The 21612-nt window shown below is 43.6% G+C and overlaps 1 protein-coding gene across 8 annotated transcripts in view; it reads right to left on the reverse strand.

Annotated features, from left to right (window-relative positions):
* The window catches only part of ELAVL2 (ELAV like RNA binding protein 2), a 153448-nt gene that overhangs the window by 46199 nt on the left and 85637 nt on the right, over positions 1-21612 (reverse strand). For 7 of the 8 annotated variants that reach the window (XM_033173126.1, XM_033173125.1, XM_033173130.1 and 4 more), the window contains exon 2: positions 1508-1598. The exons of the other annotated variant lie outside the window; for it this stretch is intronic. In XM_033173126.1, coding sequence (XP_033029017.1) covers positions 1508-1598 — 91 coding nt within the window. The remainder of the gene's footprint in view (positions 1-1507; positions 1599-21612) is intronic. 8 annotated transcript variants of the gene reach the window in all.

Here is a 21612-nt window from a genome sequence, read left to right on the forward strand (position 1 = left end):
AATGCATTGGAAACGAAAAATTCGGAAAAATTCGTAAATTGAGTAAACCGCATCTAAAATTTGTAAGTCGAGTAAACCCCATCTAAAACCGCCAATGGATGTCCATTCGTAAGTCGAAAAATTCGTATGTCGAGTAATTCGTAAGTCGAGGTACCACTGTAAGTATGTTTTTTAATCATTCATTTTTTGAAAACAATTTTTAAAAGGCTTCTTCAAAAAAACCCAACAACCACGGTATCATCATATAGTTACGTACTATAATTTCATATTCAGACAGCAAGAATGAAATCCTATACCATCATTCAAATGAACAGATTCAGGAGTCTAGATTCCTTGGAACAGCTCAATCGTTAGATAATGAGATTTTTAAACTCAGGGTTCTGTGGGTTCAAGCCCCACGTTGGGCAAAAGGTTCCTGCATTGCAGGGGATTGGGCTAGATGACCCTAATGGCCCCCCTTCCAGCTCTACAATTTTATGACTCTATGTTCTGTAATTATGTCTCAGCTGCAAGACCATCTGCGCTGTTCCAAATAAAGCAATGCTATTAAACAGGGATTTTTTTTCCCACCAGCCAGAGCTCACCGAAGCACCTCACAGGCTGGAGAAGTTTATGGTGAGCTCCAACAGCTCTTTTTCTAGAAAAAATAACCCTGCTAATAAATCTGTATTTTAACGCATCGTTCCTATCCCACTGAAGGTGTCAGAATAAAAACTTAGCTGTCACCTGATCGTGGATTTGATTTAAATTAAACTGATTTAAATCACTAGTCAGTAAGGCTCAGGGCCGATTTAAATAATAATAAAAATTCGATTTAAATTTTAAAAATTCGATTTAAATTTTAAAAATTGGATTTTTTAAAATTTAAATCGGCCCTGAGCCTTACTGACTAGTGATTTAAATCGTGATTTAATTCCTGATTTAAATCAGTTTGATTTAAATCAAATCCACCCTGCACCTGATACAGATCAGGCTTTTCAACGGCTCCCGATTTATATATTTCCCCCCCTCTCTTTTTCTTTCTTTCTTTTTTTTTTTTTACTGGCCAAAGTAATTTGAATGGAATTCTATCAATTTCATCAGTAACCAAAAAAATACACAACATAAATTATTATTATTATTATTATTCCAAAGTTACTGTTATTCAGCATTCAGACCATACCAAAACAAGCTTTAATGCAAACTCTGCTCTTTTGAAAGCAAATGTTCGACTTGTGTGTTCAACTCCAGTATAAGTTACTACGAGGAAAAGTCGGGGGGGTCGTTATTGGAGGAAGTCACTTGTACATATTTTACAAGTTCAGAGGATGCCCTGAGAGCCCCCCCCCATTCCCCAAACCAGGGATACAGACCGATTCCTGCACCAAAACCTAAAAGAGGAGGTGTGGCATGCAGAGGAAATGCCGAATATAATTGGAAGTGTTTGGTATGGCCTCAGCACTACTATTTTTTTTTTTAACAACGTCGAAAATTATCCTACAGAATTTAATAAAAAAATCCCACAGACCCCAGTCCAAGGCTCTGCTGCCCACGAACCACTTCTAAGCAGTGAAGCCACATCACACAGTCTGACTGCCATGTTAGTTTGGAGTTGCCGGCTGCAATATGGACACAAAAAGTACCGTATGTTAGATTAGCAAAAAGACAACGCAACAAATCAGTTTGTACAAATTTACCGTTAATTGTCTTTATTGTTCCCAGCACGTCCATGCAGTGTGGCTTAATAGAATTTTCAGGCAATTCCAATCTAATCTTTTTCAAATTCGCTTAATGTGCCGCCGCCGTTGCTTTGCATGAATTAAGACGCTTTTTTTTTAGAAGCTTGGTTTTTATTTTATTTTAAAAGGGGGTGGCACATGCTAGCTTCGTTTGCACCCAAGCCTTAAACCCAGTGCTTCCCTCCCCCCCCAAAAAAATATATATTTAGGGGTGCTCTCATTTTGACTCAAGAAAACCGCCATTTTATAGTTCAAATCAGGGGGAAATAAATACAGTAAATTGGACAAAAGTACAGTGGTGCCTCGCTAGACGAAAATAATTCATTCTGCAAGTATTTTCGTCTAGCGATTTTTTCGTCTAGTGAAGCACCAATGCAAATAGCGGTTTTCACTAGACGAAAAAAAAAATTCGTCTTGCGAGGCAGCCCCATTGACAATTTCATCTTGCGGGGCAGCCTTCCGCTAGACGAATGCGTTCGTCTAGCGAGTTTTTCGTCTAGCGGGGCACCACGGTACGAAGATTCACAAAATGTTTAGGGGTATGCGTACCCCTGCGTACCCCCCCCCCCGGAAAAAAATCACTGCTTAAACCTGTAATAAATGCATGTGTTGTAGACACCTGTCTACGATGAGCACATTGGGACAGGCAGGTAGAGGGAATTAAATGCCTAGTGCAGACAGGTAGAATGAGAAAATGTAGCTGAACTGTGTGTCCACGGGCTATTTTATACATATCCCCCTTAATAAAAGCCTTCTAAATTACATATCCGTTCCTGTCTAGCTGTGTTAGAATCCACCCTGTTCATAAATAATATCCTTTAGTAGGATGTAAGTTACTTTGTTCAGTTGGATGTTGTAACGGCACCCTCATTCAGTGTGTATTTATTGGGAAGCATTAGTGAGGGTTGAGAAGCATTACGGCGATGATAAAACAGAGGCACTATGAAGAAACGGGTCTTCAATAATGCATTGTTCCCAGGCACACAGAGAAATTAATTTAGGCCCCATGCAAATTGCAAACCTGCCAGGATTCAAAATTTTGCAGAACTAGGCAGTGACAAATGCTGCTAATGGGTCGTTTACAAGAGTTTACAGCTTTCTGGACTTGGTCAAGCGCTGGCGCATAGCTGTCAACCTTTCCCTTATTTATTTTTTTGCAAGAAATTCCCTTATTATAGCATTGGAAAATAGCAGGGAGGGTTGGGGAACAGCAGGATAGTCAAGGCAGGAGAGAAGTAATGGTTTTTTAAAGACAGAACCATGAATACACAAAGCTATCTTTCCTAACTCTTCCAAGCTGGATTAATTTGCCAAAATACAATTGTATGCCAATCTGTCCTTTTAAGACATATACATGTATGTAAACACAGCATTGGGGGGAGTGGACAACCTGCCTTTTGGAGCAAATTCATTCTTCGGGACAATTATTTTTGTCTTTCAATCGCACAAAGGGCAAACGGAAGAGCTTAGCTCGGTCTTGCAAAGAGAGCTCCACAAAATTTCCTAGCTAACGGGGAAAGAGCTACTGAACAGCACAGCTTTCGTTAGGTTATTTGTAGTACAACAAGAGCTTGAAATAAAATATTATCCTCCAATTTACAAAAAAAAGGGGGGGAGAAATCCCACTTTATCACTTATACACAATGCAAGTGCTACACACAACCATGTACATGGCAGGTTTAAACTTTCATAGTTGCAAACGTTATTTGGTCAAAAGTTCAAAGTCGTTAAGATTAAAATGCAACCGTTGCAAAATTAAGTATATTAATAGTCATCTAGTCCACTGGATTGCTCACAAATCTGCAGCGCTACATATATAGCCTCAATTAAGTGGTAAGGCACCTAAGCTGTAGAATTGTCTCTATCCACTGCAAAAAGCACACACTCTGCTGTAAAACAGTGAATCCTCCAAGGACGGAATTATCAAGTTACAAGTTGAATATGAATGAGATAAGCTGCGAAAAATTCGACACGAGATGGAACACATACTGAACAGGAATGACATTTATTAGCTGTTCATGTAATACCTTGACAAACCTGATAAAAGCAGTGGTACAGGATACATTTAGTGTCATGTCATTGTACACATTCGCTAGAAGACACATCACACTTCACTATATCATTTAAAAAAAATCCTACATTCTTCCAAAGGAATAAAAGATCCTAGCAGCTTCAGTGGTACTGAATAAAACAGGGAACCAGGCAGAGGGCCTTCTCGGTAGTGGCGCCCGCCCTGTGGAATGCCCTCCCATCAGAAGTCAAGGGAATAAACAACTACCTGACATTCAGAAAATACCTGAAGGCAGCCCTGTTTAGGGAAGTTTTTAAACTGTGATATTTTAAATGTATTTTAATGTTTGGTGGAAGCCGCCCAGAGTGGCTGGGGAGACCCAGCCAGATGGGCGGGGTACAAATTATTATTATTATTATTATGAGCGTACAATGCTGTTTTATTTATTGATTTGTTTTACCTTGTGGGCTTATAGCCGAATAAAGTATTATCTATCTTAATCTATTTACTGTGAGCTTTTAATGCAATGGTAAGCAAAGACGAAAAGGCCGTGCTCTTTCTGGGCCAAACCAGAAGATGATGGTTGCTTAGGACTATATCCAGACCTTAAGGTAGGCTACACAACCAGTGTTAGGAACTCAGTTATATAAGGCAGGTGCCAAACAGCTCATTAAACCAGGGTTACAGACGCGAGTGGCGCTGTGCGTTAAACCACTGAGCCTAGGGCTTGCTGATCAGAAGGTCGGCGGTCACAGCTCCTACCCACCTAGCAGATCAAAAGCACGTCAAAGTGCAAGTAGATAAATAGGTACCGATCCAGCGGGAAGGTAAACGGTGTTTCCATGCGCTGCTCTGGTTCGCCAGAAGCGGTTTATAGTCATGCTGGCCACATGACCCGGAAGCTGTACGGTAGCTCCCTCGGCCAGTAACGTGAGATGAGCGCCGCAACCCCAGAGTCGGACACGACTGGACCTAACAGTCAGCAGTCCCTTTACCTTTTACAGTTGCCGAACCAGAATGTCTAGTGGACATTTTGGAACTGGACGGCTCAAAAGCCGTATTTTTCCAATGGTTCCTGAAATTCGTTGATTGTGCAGGTAAAATATAATGGATGGAATTCTACAGGATGCGCTGCTAAGTGTGTGAAAATAGAGGTCAAGAGCCAAAGATCTCCAGAAGATGTCAAGGTGCCGTCCTGGCGCCTGGGCATCTATCTTCATTTGGTCACCAGGTGCAAAATGTGCCTGGTAAAATTCAAACGTTGTACACAACCAGTCTTTCCTTTTCACTGAAGCCCTCTGTAGCACCACATCTCAAATAGCCTTTCCGGAGGGCAGCGGGAGACCTATCAAATGTTTCCCGTAATGTTCGCAACAGCAAGGGAACCAATACAAAGTATTTGGCAAAGAAATACGATGTCCTGAAACAGACTACCACTATCTCCGCATTCTTGCTACTGTAAATAATATGCAACGTGTGAGATGTCTTTCTCACTATTAGGACAACACAGAGCTCCTTCAAAGGAAACCAATCCTCTACAAGCTGCCAAGGAATTTTCCCAGGACTAGGGGGAAGTGGAAATGAAAAACTTCAAGGGAACTATTTTAGGTACTCTTAACGTGTACAGAAGCAACACTGGCCGTTTAAGATTAAAGGGAAATTGTCTCAAGAATAAACGGCAGACTTTGGAAAAATCCCTCTTCTAACATCACGAAAATACCCACTCAATCGGAATGCAAACCAAGCAATTAATGTACAGAGATCTGAGGTTTGAACGGAAGCACAGCGGACATGTCAGAGACAAGCAAGTCATTGGAAAGAGGACGGCAGATGCTACAAGCACCACTCTGACCAGCGACCAAAATAAATCGATTTAACAAGAACATTGCAAACTTATAGGATGTGTTCCAACTATATGAACAAGTACAGTGGTACCTTGGGTTAAGAACTTAATTCGTTCTGGAGGTCCGTTCTTAACCTGAAACTGTTCTTAACCTGAAGCACCACTTTAGCTAATGGGGCCTCCCGCTGCCACTGCATTACCGCCGCACGATTTCTGTCCTCATCCTGAAGCAAAGCTCTTAACCCAAGGTACTATTTCTGGGTTAGCGGAGTCCGTAACCTGAAGCGTTTGTATCCTGAAGCATCTGTAACCCGAGTTTCCACTGTAATGGTGTGTTCTTGAATCAGCAACACCATTGCTTGCACACAGAAAAAATATCCTACCTTGTCATTTAAGAAACAAAGTGAATCGCCTTTTAGCGATAAGAAATCAGCAGGTGATGGCAAGCGACAATAAACGCAGCATTAGGCCCACGGCAGAAATACACAACAACGCTCACAACAGGACTGGCAAATCCCAAAATCTCCCAGTGTTATTTAAGCCAAGGAATGAGCCTATGTTTATCCCTATTTCTGCCAGTCCAAGCCCGTGAAGGGGCACTGGGAATAATAGGGATAAACATGGACTCATTACAGGAAGAGGGGAAGGAAACATTTTGCTAGGCCCGTGACTAAACGTAAAGGGACCCCTGACCGTTAGGTCCAGTCGCGGACGACTCTGGGGTTACGGCGCTCATCTCGCTTTACTGGCCGAGGGAGCTGGTGTACAGCTTCCGGGTCATGTGGCCAGCATGACTAAGCCGCTTCTGGCGAACCAGAGCAGCGCACGGAAACGCCGTTCACCTTCCCGCCGGAGTGGTACCTATTTATCTACTTGCACTTGACGTGCTTTCAAACTGCTAGGTGGGCAGGAGCTGGGACCAAGCAACAGGAGCTCACACCGTCGCGGGGATTCGAACCGACGACCTTCTGGTCGGCAAGCTCTAGGCTCTGTGGTTTAGACCAGAGTGCCACCCACGTCCCTAGGCCCGTGACTAGAATGGTGCATAATGCAATTTCAGTTTTGTTTTGGTTTTACGCAGGTAACGGAGGTTGTCTGCACAAATTCAACATGCCCAATTATCCTTAGCAGACTTTAGCTACCCCGACACAAAATTTTAAGTATCAGCTGCACGCAACCCAAACATAAAAACCAAAGTCGAAATAAAAGTTCTCACTAGGTCAGCTAGCCTATTTTTAAATTGCTTGTATCTAGCATGCCTTTTAACACCCCCACGCTCCCATTTTATGTACCTGCATATCCATGGGCAGAAACGGAACAGTAGTGTAAATTCAAGCTAAGAGTATAAGCTACTAATTTGATTTTACTCTAGTCTGCCGTTTCATCAAACACAAACGTTCGTAGTACCATGCAATCATCAGTTTCCCATACGGGGATCGAACCTGCAACCTTCACACTATCAGCACCATGCTCAAATCCAGGCTCTCTATTTCACTTTTCACTTGCAACCCAAAAGAATGGCACCAAGTTTAACATGGCCCACAGCCAATGCCCATTCAGCCGGGGGGCCTTATTGGCCCTTTCGATGCCAGCATTTTGGTGTGGAATCCCCTCTTCCTTGATTCTGCCACAGGGGAATTCCCCTAAGGGCTGGCAAGACATGTGGGCTCTAGTTGCTGGGGATGTTGGACAGAGGTGAGGTCCACAACCACCGCCCACCTGAGAAGGGATGGGCAGCCAATTTGATCTAAGATTCTCCACCCCTATTCCTCTTTCTTCATAATCCTAGAAACAGTATGTGGGAGGAAAAAGCCTCTTGACCTCTCACTCTTAATAATAATAATAATTTATTTATACTCCGCACATCTGGGTTTCCCCAGCCACTCTGGGCGGCTTCCAACAGAATATTAAAATGTAATAGTATATTAAACGTTAAAAGCTTCCATAAACAGGACTGCCTTCAGATGTCTTCTAAAAGTGGTAGTTGTTTTTCTCTTTGACATCTGGTGGGAGGGCGTTCCACAGGGCGGGTGCCACTACCGAGAAGGCCCTCTGCCTGGTTCCCTGTAACTTGGCTTCTCGCAGCAAGGGAACCGCCATAAGGCCCTTGGCGCTGGACCTCAGTGTCCAGCCAGAACGATGGGTGGAAACGCTTCAGCTCCTTCTGGTGCCGTCAAATTGTGAAAACGCTTCATAGTGTGCTTCAAGTCCTGGCATTAACCTCATGAAAAGGCAGAAAGCTATGGCAGAAGCAATGTCTGAAGGAGACAAGAGAGCTCCAAAAAAGAGCTCAGTAGCCTTGCTACAAGAACTGAAGACTCTGGATCAGGCATAGGCAAACCTGGCCCTCCAGATGTTTTGGGACTACAACTCCCATCATCCCTAGCTAACAGGGCCAGTGGTCAGGGATGATGGGAGTTGTAGTCCCAAAACATCTGAAGTTTGCCTATGCCTGCTCTGGATTTTCACCAAAAGAGGAGTTGAAGACACTTGGGCCATGACTGCAACCGGAAGCAGTATGCAGATGACTGTTATCCAAGACCACTCCAAAGCTAAGACTAAGTTATTCCAGAAGCTGATCACCATTCTCCCTGCTACAAAAGAAACCCTGGTTCTATTTCCGTTACCCCAAGGATCCTGGGAAAAGAACTTTACTTAAGTGTAGGGCTGGGCGATATCTGGTTTTCAACATCATGATATATCGCCAGCTAAACATCACAATATACTGATGTATCACAATGTCTGAAATAAGGATGGAGCTATGTAGAGAAATCGTCTGGCTTCACGGTTTTCCCCGCGTGGCGATTTTTGCCAGCGCCTGCTCTCGTGATTTGCTGCCCCTTGCAAATCCTCCCTCAGGGGAGAGCTGAGCCAGCAGAGCTAACAGGGGCTGCAGCAATCGAGAGACGCACTGGCCGGCTTCGCAGTTTTCCCCATTGTGATTTTTGCATGGAGAGAACGCATACACGTACATCATGACTCACGGTATTTTGCCGGTCACAAATTATGAAACCGGTGTCACAATATGGGACTTCAAACCGGTTTGGGGCGATATATTGATATATATCAATGACAAACCAAGACAGCATCTTAAAAAGCAGAGACATCACCTTGCTGACAAAGGTCCGTATAGTTAAAGCTATGGTTTTCCCAGTAGTGATGTATGGAAGTGAGAGCTGGACCATAAAGAAGGCTGATCGCCGAAGAATTGATGCTTTTGAATTATGGTGCTGGAGGAGACTCTTGAGAGTCCCATGGACTGCAAGAAGATCAAACCTATCCATTCTCAAGGAAATCGGCCCTGAGTGCTCACTAGAAGAACAGATCCTAAAGTTGAGGCTCCAGTACTTTGGCCACCTCATGAGAAGAGAAGACTCCCTGGAAAAGACCCCGATGTTGGGAAAGATGGAGGGCACAAGGAGAAGGGGACGACAGAGGACGAGATGGTTGGACAGTGTTCTCGAAGCTACTAACATGAGTTTGGTCAAACTGCGAGAGGCAGTGGAGAATAGGCGTGCCTGGCGTGCTCTGGTCCATGGGGTCACGAAGAGTCGGACACGACTGAACGACTGAACAACAACAACATTGATATATTGAGAGCTAGTGTACCATAGTGATGTAAGCACAACCTGGGAAATACAAGTCAAATATTTGCTTACCAGTCTTGCACAAACCACTCCAATCTACGGTTCCACTCCGCTGTCTGCAATACATGGGGCACAATAGGGACCACACCTTTATAGGACTGTTGTAAAGGCTTTCTGCCAGGGTGGGTTTGTTTTAAATCAAATCAATTTAAATCACTAGCCAGTAAGACTTGATTTAAATTATTATTATTATTATTATTTTTACAGAGAGACTCATTCTTGCTAATATAATCTTAATATTTACCACCAGATGAAGGTTTCATTTTTGGAATAATAAATTTTCAGAGTAGATTTTATAGTTGTATCAAAAATCACTGTTTTGGTTATACTATTAGAAATACAAAGACAGGTAATTATGAAATTATTGTTTGTATTTGGACAACTTTTCTGCTGCACTTTACTGGAAGGAGTCCCTACAAGCTGCAACTCTGAGTATATTTCTGTTACATTTGCCAAAATAGAATGCCTAATTGCCATTTTGGGGGCAAGAGGGCTCCAATGTCTCATTTTTCAAATGACATATTGACTGTGACCGATTCTCAGTTAAACATCTGGCTAGTTCAGATGACAACCCTGAGCTAGGTTAAGAGCTTTGAGAACTTAAAGAAGAAAAGTCACTTGATCCAGGGACAGCCCACGTATATCTTGGCCTCTTCCGACCTCTTTTTCTTCATGGTCACTGTTCCTGCTCCGGCTGCACAGAAAAAGCAATTTGGCTCCAGAAATTCATTCCGATCGTGCAGATAAAATCTAACTGGTAGGATTTCACAGGATGGGGGGATGTGCATGTCCAGATCCAACGATCCCCAGATGGTGGAGATGTCAGGCGCCATCCTGGATCTCGGGCATCTTCACTTGGTTGCAAGTCAGGTGCAAAATGCGCCTGGCGCCTGGCTAATTTCGAACACAGCTTTATTGAACTAGCCTACTGTCTTTCCTCCTCTAGAGAAGACAGAGGTTAAGTAAAAAATGACAGCACAGGTTGGTGCTAATGAGTAGGTCCTAGGTGAGACGCAAAATTACACCACCTATGTAACATGTTCATTCACACAGTTTACACCAATATACCACCAACAAACCGCAGAGCCTAGGGCTTGCTGATCGGAAGGTCGGCGGTTCGAATCCCCGCGACGGGGTGAGCTCCCGTTCCTCGGTCCCAGCTCCTGTCCACCTAGCAGTCCTAAAGCACGTCAAAGTGCAAGTAGATAAATAGGTACCGCTCCGGCGGGAAAGTAAATGGAGTTTCCGTGCGCTGCTGTGGTTCTCCAGAAGCGGATTAGTCATGCTGGCCACATGACCCGGAAGCTGTACGCCGGCTCCCTCGGCTAGTAATGCGAGATGAGCACCACAACCCCAGAGTCGGACACGACTGGACCTAATGGTCAGGGGTCCCTTTACCTTTATCTCTTACCATCAACATATATTTGTTGTTCAGTCGTTCAGTCGTGTCCAACTCTTCGTGAACCCATGGACCAGAGCACGCCAGGCACCCCTATCCTCCACTGCCTCCCGCAGTTTGGCCAAACTCATGCCAGTCGCTTCGCTTCAACATATATAGTACTTTACTATTGCTATAAAAGTATATTGGCACAAAGGGGGATAGGATTTGTGTCAAATATTTGCATCGTGTTTTAAATAAGTAATCTGAGGAATACCAGACAACTACAAAGAAACAAAAGATAGAGGGGGGAACTAAAAAATGTGGTCCATGAGTAATTCTTCACACACACACACACACACACACACCAAGTATAGGCTAAATTAAAAGGGTACCAAGGATGCAGAATAAAGAGTGGGAAGAATCCTTAAAAACAAGGAAAATACACAAAATACTACTTCTAAAAACTGACATGAAAAGCACATTGACACATACGATATTTGGCGCATACCATTCTAATGCAGAGGACAACATCCACAAACCACATTCTGCTCTGAAGAAGTGTGCATGCACACGAAAGCTCATACCAAGAACAAACTCAGTTGGTCTCTAAGGTGCTACTGGAAAGAATTTCCTATTTTGTTTCGACTATGGCAGACCAACACGGCTACCCACCTGTAATAATAATAATAGTTTGTTTGGAAAAATAGGAAAAATAACGACATTACCTAATATTATAGGTTGGCAGAATTTAATGATGGAATACCTACAGCTAGCGAAAGCTACTGGAAGGGTAAGAGAACAAGCAAAACAAAAAGTCCACAAAGAATGGAAATTGTTTAAGGAATACAGTGGTACCCCGCTAGACGAAAAACTCTCTAGACGAAAGGCATTCACTAACAAAAGGGTGACTCGCAAGACGAATTTCCCTATGGGCGCGACTCGCAAGACGGAAAATGTTCGCTTTTTTTCCCCGTCAAACCACACTTCCCCCGTTGGTGCTTCGCAAGACGAAATTTTCACTAGACGACAGAACTCGCAGAATGAATTAATTTCATCTTGCGAGGCACCACTGTATACGGAGAATAATGGTGTAGGAAGATTCCTATTAGCAGAACTAGACTGAACCAAATGAGAAATTAAATTAGAGTAAGCAAAGAGATAAAAAGAAGGGAATAAAAAGTTTCAGAATGCCTTCCAACCGCTGCATAAAGTTCTGTGCTTGGAAAATTTGCATTAAAACATTTGGCTGCACCATGGGAATACTTTTATCTGTATTTCTACAAAGCCCAGCTATATTTCGTCAATAGCCCATGTAGGGTTGTTACAACCATTTAAACAAGAGGTCCTTTTGTATGGCTGAAATGTCATCATTTTCTTTTCTTTTTAATTATTTTTTATTAGGGTTCATGAATAAAAATGCGAAGATTATTGTCAAATATCTTTTTTTTTTGTCCAAACTAAAAGATGAATCCAGAGGCAAAAAAAAGAGAAAAGAAAAATGAATATAAAATATAAAGAAAAATGAATATAAAAATAAACAGTAGAGCTGGGATATAATATTGCTTGATTGTCTGAAACCTGTATGGCGTTCAGATGGTGATACCAGTTTCAGACCATTTGAGCTGGCAATACATTGCACGCCAGCTCTCAAATTCCTTTCCCTCTGGTATCCCACTATTCCGGAAAGGTACAGTATTTATGCAAGTAGCTAAACACATATGATCATAACCTCAGGAAATTATGCCTCAAGACCGAGAGGGAAGGAAAAGCAGAAGACCGAGGTTTGATTGCTAAGGAGCACAGAAAGGAGAAGTGTGTTGTCTCATGCAACGAACCTTTTCACGAAAGGTGTTTCATTTACACCTAAAAATGTGCAGCGTGGATGCAAACAGCTGCTGTTTGCAAACACTTGCAATACAGATTTTATTAATATCATAGGCGTATATTCTTTCCATTTATATCCTGTCTTTCCTCCAAGCAGCCTGAGGTGGCACGCGTGGTTTGTTCCCTTTCAATTTTATCCTCGCACCAACCCTGTGAGGTTGTGACTGAGGGATGGTGACCGGCCCAAGGTTACACAATGAGCTTCGTGGCGGAGTGTGGAAATGAACTCTGATCTCCTAGGTCCTTAATTCAATGCTAACCACTATACCACACAAGGGCTGGGCGCTATACAGTGGTACCTCCGGTTACAAACTGAATTCGTTCCAGAGGTCCAATCTTAAGCCGAAACCGTTCTTAACACGAGGCACGCTTTCGCTAATGGGGCCTCCTGCCACTGCTGTGCCACCAGCGCACGACTTCCACTCACATCCCAGGGCAAAGTTCGCAACAAGGGGCATCTACCTCCGGGCTAGCGGGGGTCGTAACCCGCAGCGTTCGCAAGGACGGTACGTAACACGAGGTTCCACTGTATCGATATATCATCCAAAACCGTTTTGAAGTCCATATTGTGAAATTGGTTATTGACCTGCCAATACTCTGCAAATCATACATACAGGTGAAACTCGAAAAATTAGAATATCGTGGAAATGTTGGTTTCTTTCAGTAATTCAACTTAAAAGGTGAAACTAATATATGAGATAGACTCATGACATGCAAAGCGAGATATGTCAAGCCTTTATTTGTTATAATTGTGATGGTTATGGCGTACAGCTGATGAGAACCCCAAATTAACAATCTCAACTTTGGGGTTTTCAGCAGCTGTATGGCACAATCATCACAATTATAACAAACAAAGGCTTGACATATTTCGCTTTGCATGTCATGAGTCTATCTCATATATTAAACTCCAGTAGCTAATGAAAACAATTGCTTACATAAATGGACTTTCCCACGATATTCTGATTTTTCGAGTTTCACCTGTATGTGTGTATGTATGTGTTATGCAAAAGTCAAGAGAGCAGGGGGGGGCGTGAAGCTAGCCAATGCTTCTACATAGATAGCGCCATCCTCATTTCTGACATTGCGATTTATCAGTGAATTGCGATGTTCAGTTGGTGTTATATCACAACATAGAAAACCAGATATCACCCAGCCCTACACCATACTGGTATACCGTATATCCCAACCTTCAAATAAAAAAATCAGCGTGCCTTTCAAAACACCAGAACAACACATTACAAAATACGAATTTTCAGTAAGTAATCTAAAGCAGCTGAAAACCAGATCCATTTCCAATTTTTTAAATAATTTTTAAATAAAAAAAAGTTCAGTTATTTCCACTGAAAAGTTTCGATAACTGTATGTATTTCAGCTACTGTTGTGGTTTCGGTTTTTGCTTGTAATGCTACCCAAAGAACTTTGCTAAGGGGAAGGGTTTACCCTTCTTAAAAACAACTAAAATTTATAACAAAATGCCCTCACCCTGTTCCAAAACGATAATATAGGCGAGCCTCTTTGAAAGCTCCTCTCGCTGTACCTCAACTGGCACTGGCAATTGAAGAACCGCCTCCAACAATGGCCTTACAATTCAAGAAGATGATCCTACAAGATTTGACTGACAGCTGAGGCTCAATTTCCTTTCTTTTGCTTAATGGATTTTGTTAAACCTTCCAAATTTTTACATAAATCCATTAATATATATATATTATCAGTGTGTGGATTTTTTTGTTATACATTTTCTTCTTGACTTTACGTCCTTCCTTCCCCAATGTCTTTTTTTTAAATTGCCCCTCAATAGCTGCATTGAAACACATCTACATTTATTTTCTAAGCCCCCAAAATCGATTCTCTACATTCTTCTGACCTCAGCTCTCAAATCCTGCACGTGATTTCATACTAGAGTCATAACTTGATTGGTTGCCCACCAATGGACCTCCATCCTTCTACGAAAATGTTGTCCTCTTGGTTTTGAGCAGTCAGTTTCGCCATTTCTGCACAGGCTGAGGTCCGAATTTATTTCAAATTTCCATATGAGCTCACTTAGAACTTCATAGCATAAATACCAGGGAGCAGCTGTCTAACGCCACCTTCTGGAATCAGATGTAGTAAAGAAACCGCTGTGAAATGTGTCCCCAACTTCCAACCCAGAGGCTGTCCGGAAGAGCACTATGGTTGATATTCTCTAAAACACAGTGGCACCTTGGTTCTCAAATGCCTTGGTACTCAAACAAAATGGAACCCCAAACACTGCAAACCCGGAAGGAAGTGTTCCGGTTTGCAAACTTTTTTCGGAAGCCGGACGTGCTCCGTTTTGAGTGTTACGCTTCCATTTTGAGTGCCACACTTCCGTTTTGAGTGTTACGCTAAGGTCTGTCTGTTTTTGCTATTTATTTTGTGTTTTCATTTTTGCAGCTCTTTTTTGTTTTGTTTTTTGTGACTGTGTGGAACCCAGTTTAGCTCCTGATTGTGTGACTGCAGTACATCGTTTATACTGCTTTCATTTTATAGATCAATGGTCTCGTTGGATAGTAAAATTCATGTCAAATTGCTGTTTTAAAGGTTGTTTTTAAAAGTCTGGAATGGATTAATCCATTTTGCATTACTTTCAATGGGAAAGCGCACCTTGGTTTTGGAACGCTTTGGTTTTGGAACGGACTTTCGGAACGGATTAAGTTTGAGGACCAAGGTCCCACTGTATCCACACACAAAAATAAGCAGGGATCTCACTGCCCTGTCCTTTTCTTAGCAAAAGCCATTCGTCAGAACAACCAGGGCTATTTTGGTACCAAAGCTGGACCTGAGGTCCACCTGAAATTATGCAGAAGACACCAGGATTGGCAGCTGATCCTTGCCAGGTGTTCACTGAGTGATAAAACACCCAGGTTTCCCCCATTCTGCAACATACAGAAGAGCAAGACAATTCTCACTGCAGGAAACAGAAGCTACTTAGAATGCCTTGTATTTTGGGTTGTAGAAACACAGTGCAGGGGTCAGCAAACTTTTTCAGCAGGGGGCCGGTCCACTGTCCCTCAGACCTTGTTGGGGGCCGGACTATATTTTGAAGAAGAAAAAAATGAACCAATTCCTATGCCCCACAAATAACCCAGAGATGCATTTTTAAATAAAAGCACACATTCTACTCATGTAAAAACACGTTGATTCCTGGACCATCCACGGGCCGGATTTAGGAGGAGATTGGGCCGGATCTGGCCCGCGGACCTTTGTTTGCCTATTCATGCAGTAAAGCAAGCAAACCCACTATCTACCTGATGGTTTAACCTTTTAAAATAACCTTAAGAGCTCTAATTTTACTTATTACAAGCAAGCTAAGGCATGGATGGCTAACTTGATGTTTCTGGACTCACCCAACATCCCTGAACATTGGCCATCCTGGATGGTAATGATGGGAATGGTAGTCTAACAGTATCCAGGGGCCACCAATTTAGTTGCCTTTGATTTAGGGAATGATGCACTATAAAGAGTGTCAGCAATGAAAATAATTAGCTAAATAATTCATGCACTATAAGCCCTATACAGGGCTTTCTTGGACACCCTGCCCACCCCCACCATCACAAATCTCAAGGAAACACCTGCTGAATACAGAACGTGGCCCACCAGAGATAGGAAAGACTGATCCAGTGATGTGGATCCATTCTTACCCAAAGGACGAAATAGTACAACTACTTCGAATTCCGTGTTGAATTAAATATGTGAACGAGAAAAGAGGTGCGTCAAGTCATGTCTAAATTCTCCGGACCTTGAAAAACGCAGAGACCATGAAATGCATTGAAAGAGAACTTGCGCCACTATTACAGACCCTTTCATCTTCTAAAACATAAATTCTGCTGATTTCAATGGAACACATTTCCAAATGAACTTTACAGTAAGAGAAATCATAAGCTAATTCTCCAAGTGCTGCAAATTTAGAGGGCTTATCGACTTAAGTCGCTTGAGGACCACAAAGAAGCGGCTTAACCCCAGATCAAAAGGTTCGCTATTGAAAAGTAGAAGGAACTGAACAAACATAATGTACATGCCCTATAAAATTGCACAACCGATTTATTTGAGTTTTCTTTGCACAAGGATGAGACACCGTCCAAGCAGACAACAGAACATCTGCTACACAAAGAGACTATGGGGTTTGCAACACCCACTTGTCTGCTCACCTGGGGCTAGAACAAAGGGGTCTCAAGGAAGCAGGTACTGACACCCCCCCCCCCGCCCATGTTACAGGTTTCCATGCAAACCTACCGCTTCTAGAGACCGGCATGTGAATGAGTCAGCTTTAACTGCTTGTGCATGGATCACAAGAGGCACCACGTTCTAATTAAAGCCTCTTACTACTTTGTGCAAGGACGCGGGTGGCGCTGTGGGTTAAACCACAGAGCCTAGGGCTTGCCGATCAGAAGGTCGGCGGTTCAAATCCCCACGACAGGGTGAGCTCCCGTTGCTCGGTCCCTGCTCCTGCCCACCTACCAGTTCGAAAGCACGTCGAAGTGCAAGTAGATAAATAGGTACTGCTTCGGCGGGAAGGTAAACGGCATTTTCGTGCACTGCTCTGGTTCGCCAGAAGCGGCTTAGTCATACTGGCCACATGACCCGGAAGCTGTCTGCGGACAAACGGCAGCTCCCTTGGCCAAGAAAGCAAGATGAGCGCCACAACTGGACTTAACGGTCAAGGGTCCCTTTACCTTTACTTTCTGCAAGCCATGTCTTCTGAATCTTCACTTCATGGTTAACTGCGATGGTAGAAGTCCACTAGATCAGGCATAGGCAAACTCCGGCCCTCCAGGTGTTTTGGAACTAAAATCCCATCATCCCTAGCCAACAGGACCAGTGGTCAGGGATGATGGGAATTGTACTCTCAAAACATCTGGAGGGCTGAGACTGGGGGGGGGGGCTGAAGATGATGTTTCCATCTTGGCTCTAAGTCCTGGAAGACATGCTCCCTGCCTTGCAGGACTTTTCACACCTGACCTGGGAGGGTGGGACCCTCACCTACCCCATCAGCCTCAGATATGGCACAGCCTCTCGGGTCGGGCTATTGTTTAGAGGGGCTTAAGGTAAAGGTAAAGGACCCCTGGACGATTAAGTGCAGTCAAAGGCAAAGACAGGGTTGCGACGCTCATCTTCCTTTCAGGCCAAGGGAGCCGGCATTTGTCCCCAGACAGCTTTCCGGGTCATGTGGCCAGCAGGTCTAAACTGCCTCTGGCGCAACGGGACACCACGGCGGAAACCAGAGCGCACGGAAACACTGTTTACCTTCCCACCACAGTGGTACCTATTTATCTACTTGCACTGGCAATGTTTTTGAACTGCAAGGTTGACAGGAGCTGGGACAGAGAAGTGGGAGCTCACCGCATCACGGGGATTCGAACCGCCGACCTTCTGATCGGGAAGCCCAAGAGGTTTCATGGTTTAAAGCACAGCGCCACCTGGGTCCCTTCATTGCTTTCTTGGTAGTAAATTCTTGCATCTTTAATTTTTATCTTTTTTACGGTTTAGGTGGAAATTGTTCAATCTGGTTGCATACTTTTCTTGATGCAAACAGTAAATACCAAACAAAGCACAACTACTTTTTCGCTTTTAATTTTGTAAATCTTTTCAGGTTGTAAGCCACCTTATGACCTGCTCCGCCCCCCCCCCCCCGGAAAATAGGTGTCCCTACTCACTATGAAATTCTTACAGTAAATGCCACAATTTACATCAGCTGCCCATTATGAGGCTAGGGATGCGGGTGGCGCTGTGGGTTAAACCATAGAGCCTAGGGCTTGCCGATCAGAAGGTCGGCGGTTTGAATCCCCACGATGGGGTGAGCTCCCGTTGCTCAGTCCCAGCTCCTGCCAACCTAGCGGTTCGAAAGCACGTCAAAGTGCAAGTAGATAAATAGGTACCGCTCCGGCGGGAAGGTAAATGGCGTTTCCATGCGCTGCTCTGGTTCGCCAGAAGCGGCTTAGTCATGCTAGCCACATGACCCTGAAGCTGTACACCGGCTCCCTTGGCCAGTAAAGCGAGATGAGCGCCGCAAACCCAGAGTCGTCTGCGACTGGACCTAACGGTCAGGGGTCCCTTTACCATTTTACCCCCTGAAAAAATCACCAGTTTTAACTATGGAAAGGCAAAATGCAAATAAAATGAAAACCAACCAATCTCCTTTGGTACTACACGCCTTGAAACCAAAAAATGAGTTGACAGAAGCTACTGGCATGTTAATTCAATACATGAAAATATCTATTTGAAACAAATAGAGACAGAGACAGGGGTGTGGATGGTCATTTCTCACCTGTGCCCCTACTTCTAACTACAAACCCTACTATGAACAACTCTCTTAGAAATGGTCTGTAGCAGGGTGGATTTGATTTAAATCACTAGTCGATTTAAATCACTAGTCAGCACTAATCACTTGAATTAAATCATTTTTACTACAAAAAGACTCATTCTTGCTGGTATAATCTTAATAGTTACAACCAGAGGAAGGTTTCGTTTGTGGAAGAATAAATTTTCAGAGTAGTTTTTACAGTTATATCAAAAATTACTGATTTGGTTATACTATTAGAAATGCATAGACAGATAATTATGAAATTATGGTGAGGTTTAATAAGTTAACTGTTTATATTTGGACAACTTTTTTTGGAAGGGGAAAAAGAATCATTTCCTTTTTTAAAAAAAAATTATTAGCACACATGAAAAAACTTAAAACACATCCTTATTTCCGGATGGATAGCCTTTGTACTTATAATGCAACTTAAATAGAAACCTTATTTTTGGGGTGGGGGGTGGGGCAGATATTAAGAGGCAAAATAACTCCAGGTCAAGTCTGTTGTCCTTGTCAAGACTTGCCACTGGTTGCCTTAAATAATAAACCTGTCTTGTTTTGTATCCCACTTTCTCCAAAAAATAGTTTAAACAGCGTATAATAAATCCAAAACACACACAAATCCCAGCAAATAGTTGCAACTGCAACATCAGCAATCTGCATTTGTCTCCAAAGCCACCAGAGGATCATTTCCAAAAGGTGGTGAGGAGCAGCGGCGTGCGGGACAACACTGTGTCACGACCAGGTTGCCGGGTTGATCAGTGCTGCCCCCAATATGAGAAGGTGGGCTAGCCATCCTCAAGTATCTGAAGGGCTGTCACATGGAGGGTGGCACAAAAGCTTGCTTTCTCCTGCTCTGGAGGTTAGGACGCGAAGAACCAGTGGATTCAAGTCACTGAAAAAGGAGATCCCGACTAAACGTCTAGAAGAACTTTCCAACGGTTAAGAGCTGTCTGCTGGTGGAACAGATTCTTGGAGGTATCTAAGCAGAGATTGGACGGTTGTCTGTCATGGATCCTTTAATGGAAATTCCTGCATTGCAGGAGGTTGGACTGCAAATGACTTGTAGTCCCTGTGGTCTGAACCACTGAGCCTCTTGTGCTTGCCGATAGGAAGGTCGGCGGCTCAAATCCCCGCAACGGGGTGAGCTCCCGTTGCTCTGTCCCAGCTCCTGCCAACCTAGCAGCTCGAAAGCATGCCAGTGCAAGTAGATAAATAGGTACCGCTGTGGTGGGAAGATAATGGTGTTTCCGTGCGCTCTGGTTCCCGTCGCCGTGTCCCGTTGCACCAGACGCGGTTTAGTCCTGCTGCCCACATAACCCAGAAAGCTGTCTGGGGACAAACGCCGGCGCCCTCGGCCTGAAAGCAAGATGAGAGTCGCAACCCCATAGTCACCTTTGACTGGACTTAACTGTCCAGGGGTCCTTTACCTTTTCCCCTTTAATAATATGATTCTATTCATCTTCTCCCTCCACCTCAAACAGATGCTGCTTGAACCTGTACATGGGGTACACCCCTCGTAACTAGGAACAGCTGAAGTGTGGGCACAAGACTGCAATACGTAGGCCTGAAGCTGTGAATGTCTGGTTAAGATTTAAATTCCCCACACTGAGTCAGCCTGGAAAGTAAACGGGTCTAGTGCAACGGCCGTGTTACAGGTGGAATAGGTTACTGCTGCTGCATTCTGCAACCATCAGTTTCTAATGAAGCACTGATGGTCAATGTACAACACTGTACTGGAAGAAGCAAAGATCACCAGTGTTGAAGCAATGATTCTTCAACGTCAATTTTGTTGGACCGGCCATGTTGTGCGGATGCCGGATTATCGTCTTCCAAACTACTCTATTCCAAACGTAAAAATGGAAAGCGTAATGCTGGTGGTCAACAAAAGAGGTTTAAAGACTGTCTCAAGGGAAATTATTAAACACCAACAATTGGAAAACACTTGCCTGCAGGCGTTAAAACTGGAGGACCCCCCAGTTGTCGTGGGCTTCGAAGAAACTCGAACTCAGGACACAAGGCAGAAATGTGCTAAGAGGAAGGTACGTTTGGCAAATCCACACCGTGATCAACTCCTGCCAATAAACCTATGTCCCCACTGTGGAAGGACATATGGATCCAGAATTGGCCTCCACAGTCAGTTACAGACTTACTGTTAAGACTGTGTTCATGGAAGACAATCTGACTTGCCTACGAGTGATAGAAGAAGAAGAAGAAGAAGAAGAAGAAGAAGAAGAAGAAGAAGAAGAAGAAACAACAACCTGATGGCTAATGTACAAGAAGAGTTTGGATTTGATACCCCGCTTTATCACTACCCGAAGGAGTCTCAAATCGGCTAATGTTCTCCTTTCCCTTCCTCCCCCGAACAAACACTCTGAGAGGAGAGTGGGGCTGAGAGACTTCAGAGAAGTGTGACTAGCCCAAGGTCACCCAGCAGCTGCATGTGGAGGAGCGGAGACACGAACCCGATTCACCAGATTACAGGACTACCGCTCTTAACCACTACACCACACTGCTGTAAGTGCATGGACAGCAGGACAAAGATACAGTGGTATCTCAGGTTACATACGCATCAGGTTACAGACTCCGCTAACCCAGAAATAATGTTACAGGTGGGTAGCCGTGTTGGTCTGCCATAGTTGAAACAAAATAGAAAATTCTTTTCAGTAGCACCTTAGAGACCAACTGTGTTTGTTCTTGGTATGAGCTTTCGTGTGCATGCACACTTCTTCAGATACACTGAAACAGAAACAAAATAGAAAATTCTTTTCAGTAGCACCTTAGAGACCAACTGTGTTTGTTCTTGGTATGA

Source organism: Lacerta agilis, chromosome 16, assembly GCF_009819535.1.
Source record: "Lacerta agilis isolate rLacAgi1 chromosome 16, rLacAgi1.pri, whole genome shotgun sequence".
In the NCBI taxonomy this organism is placed as follows: Eukaryota; Metazoa; Chordata; class Lepidosauria; order Squamata; family Lacertidae; genus Lacerta; species Lacerta agilis.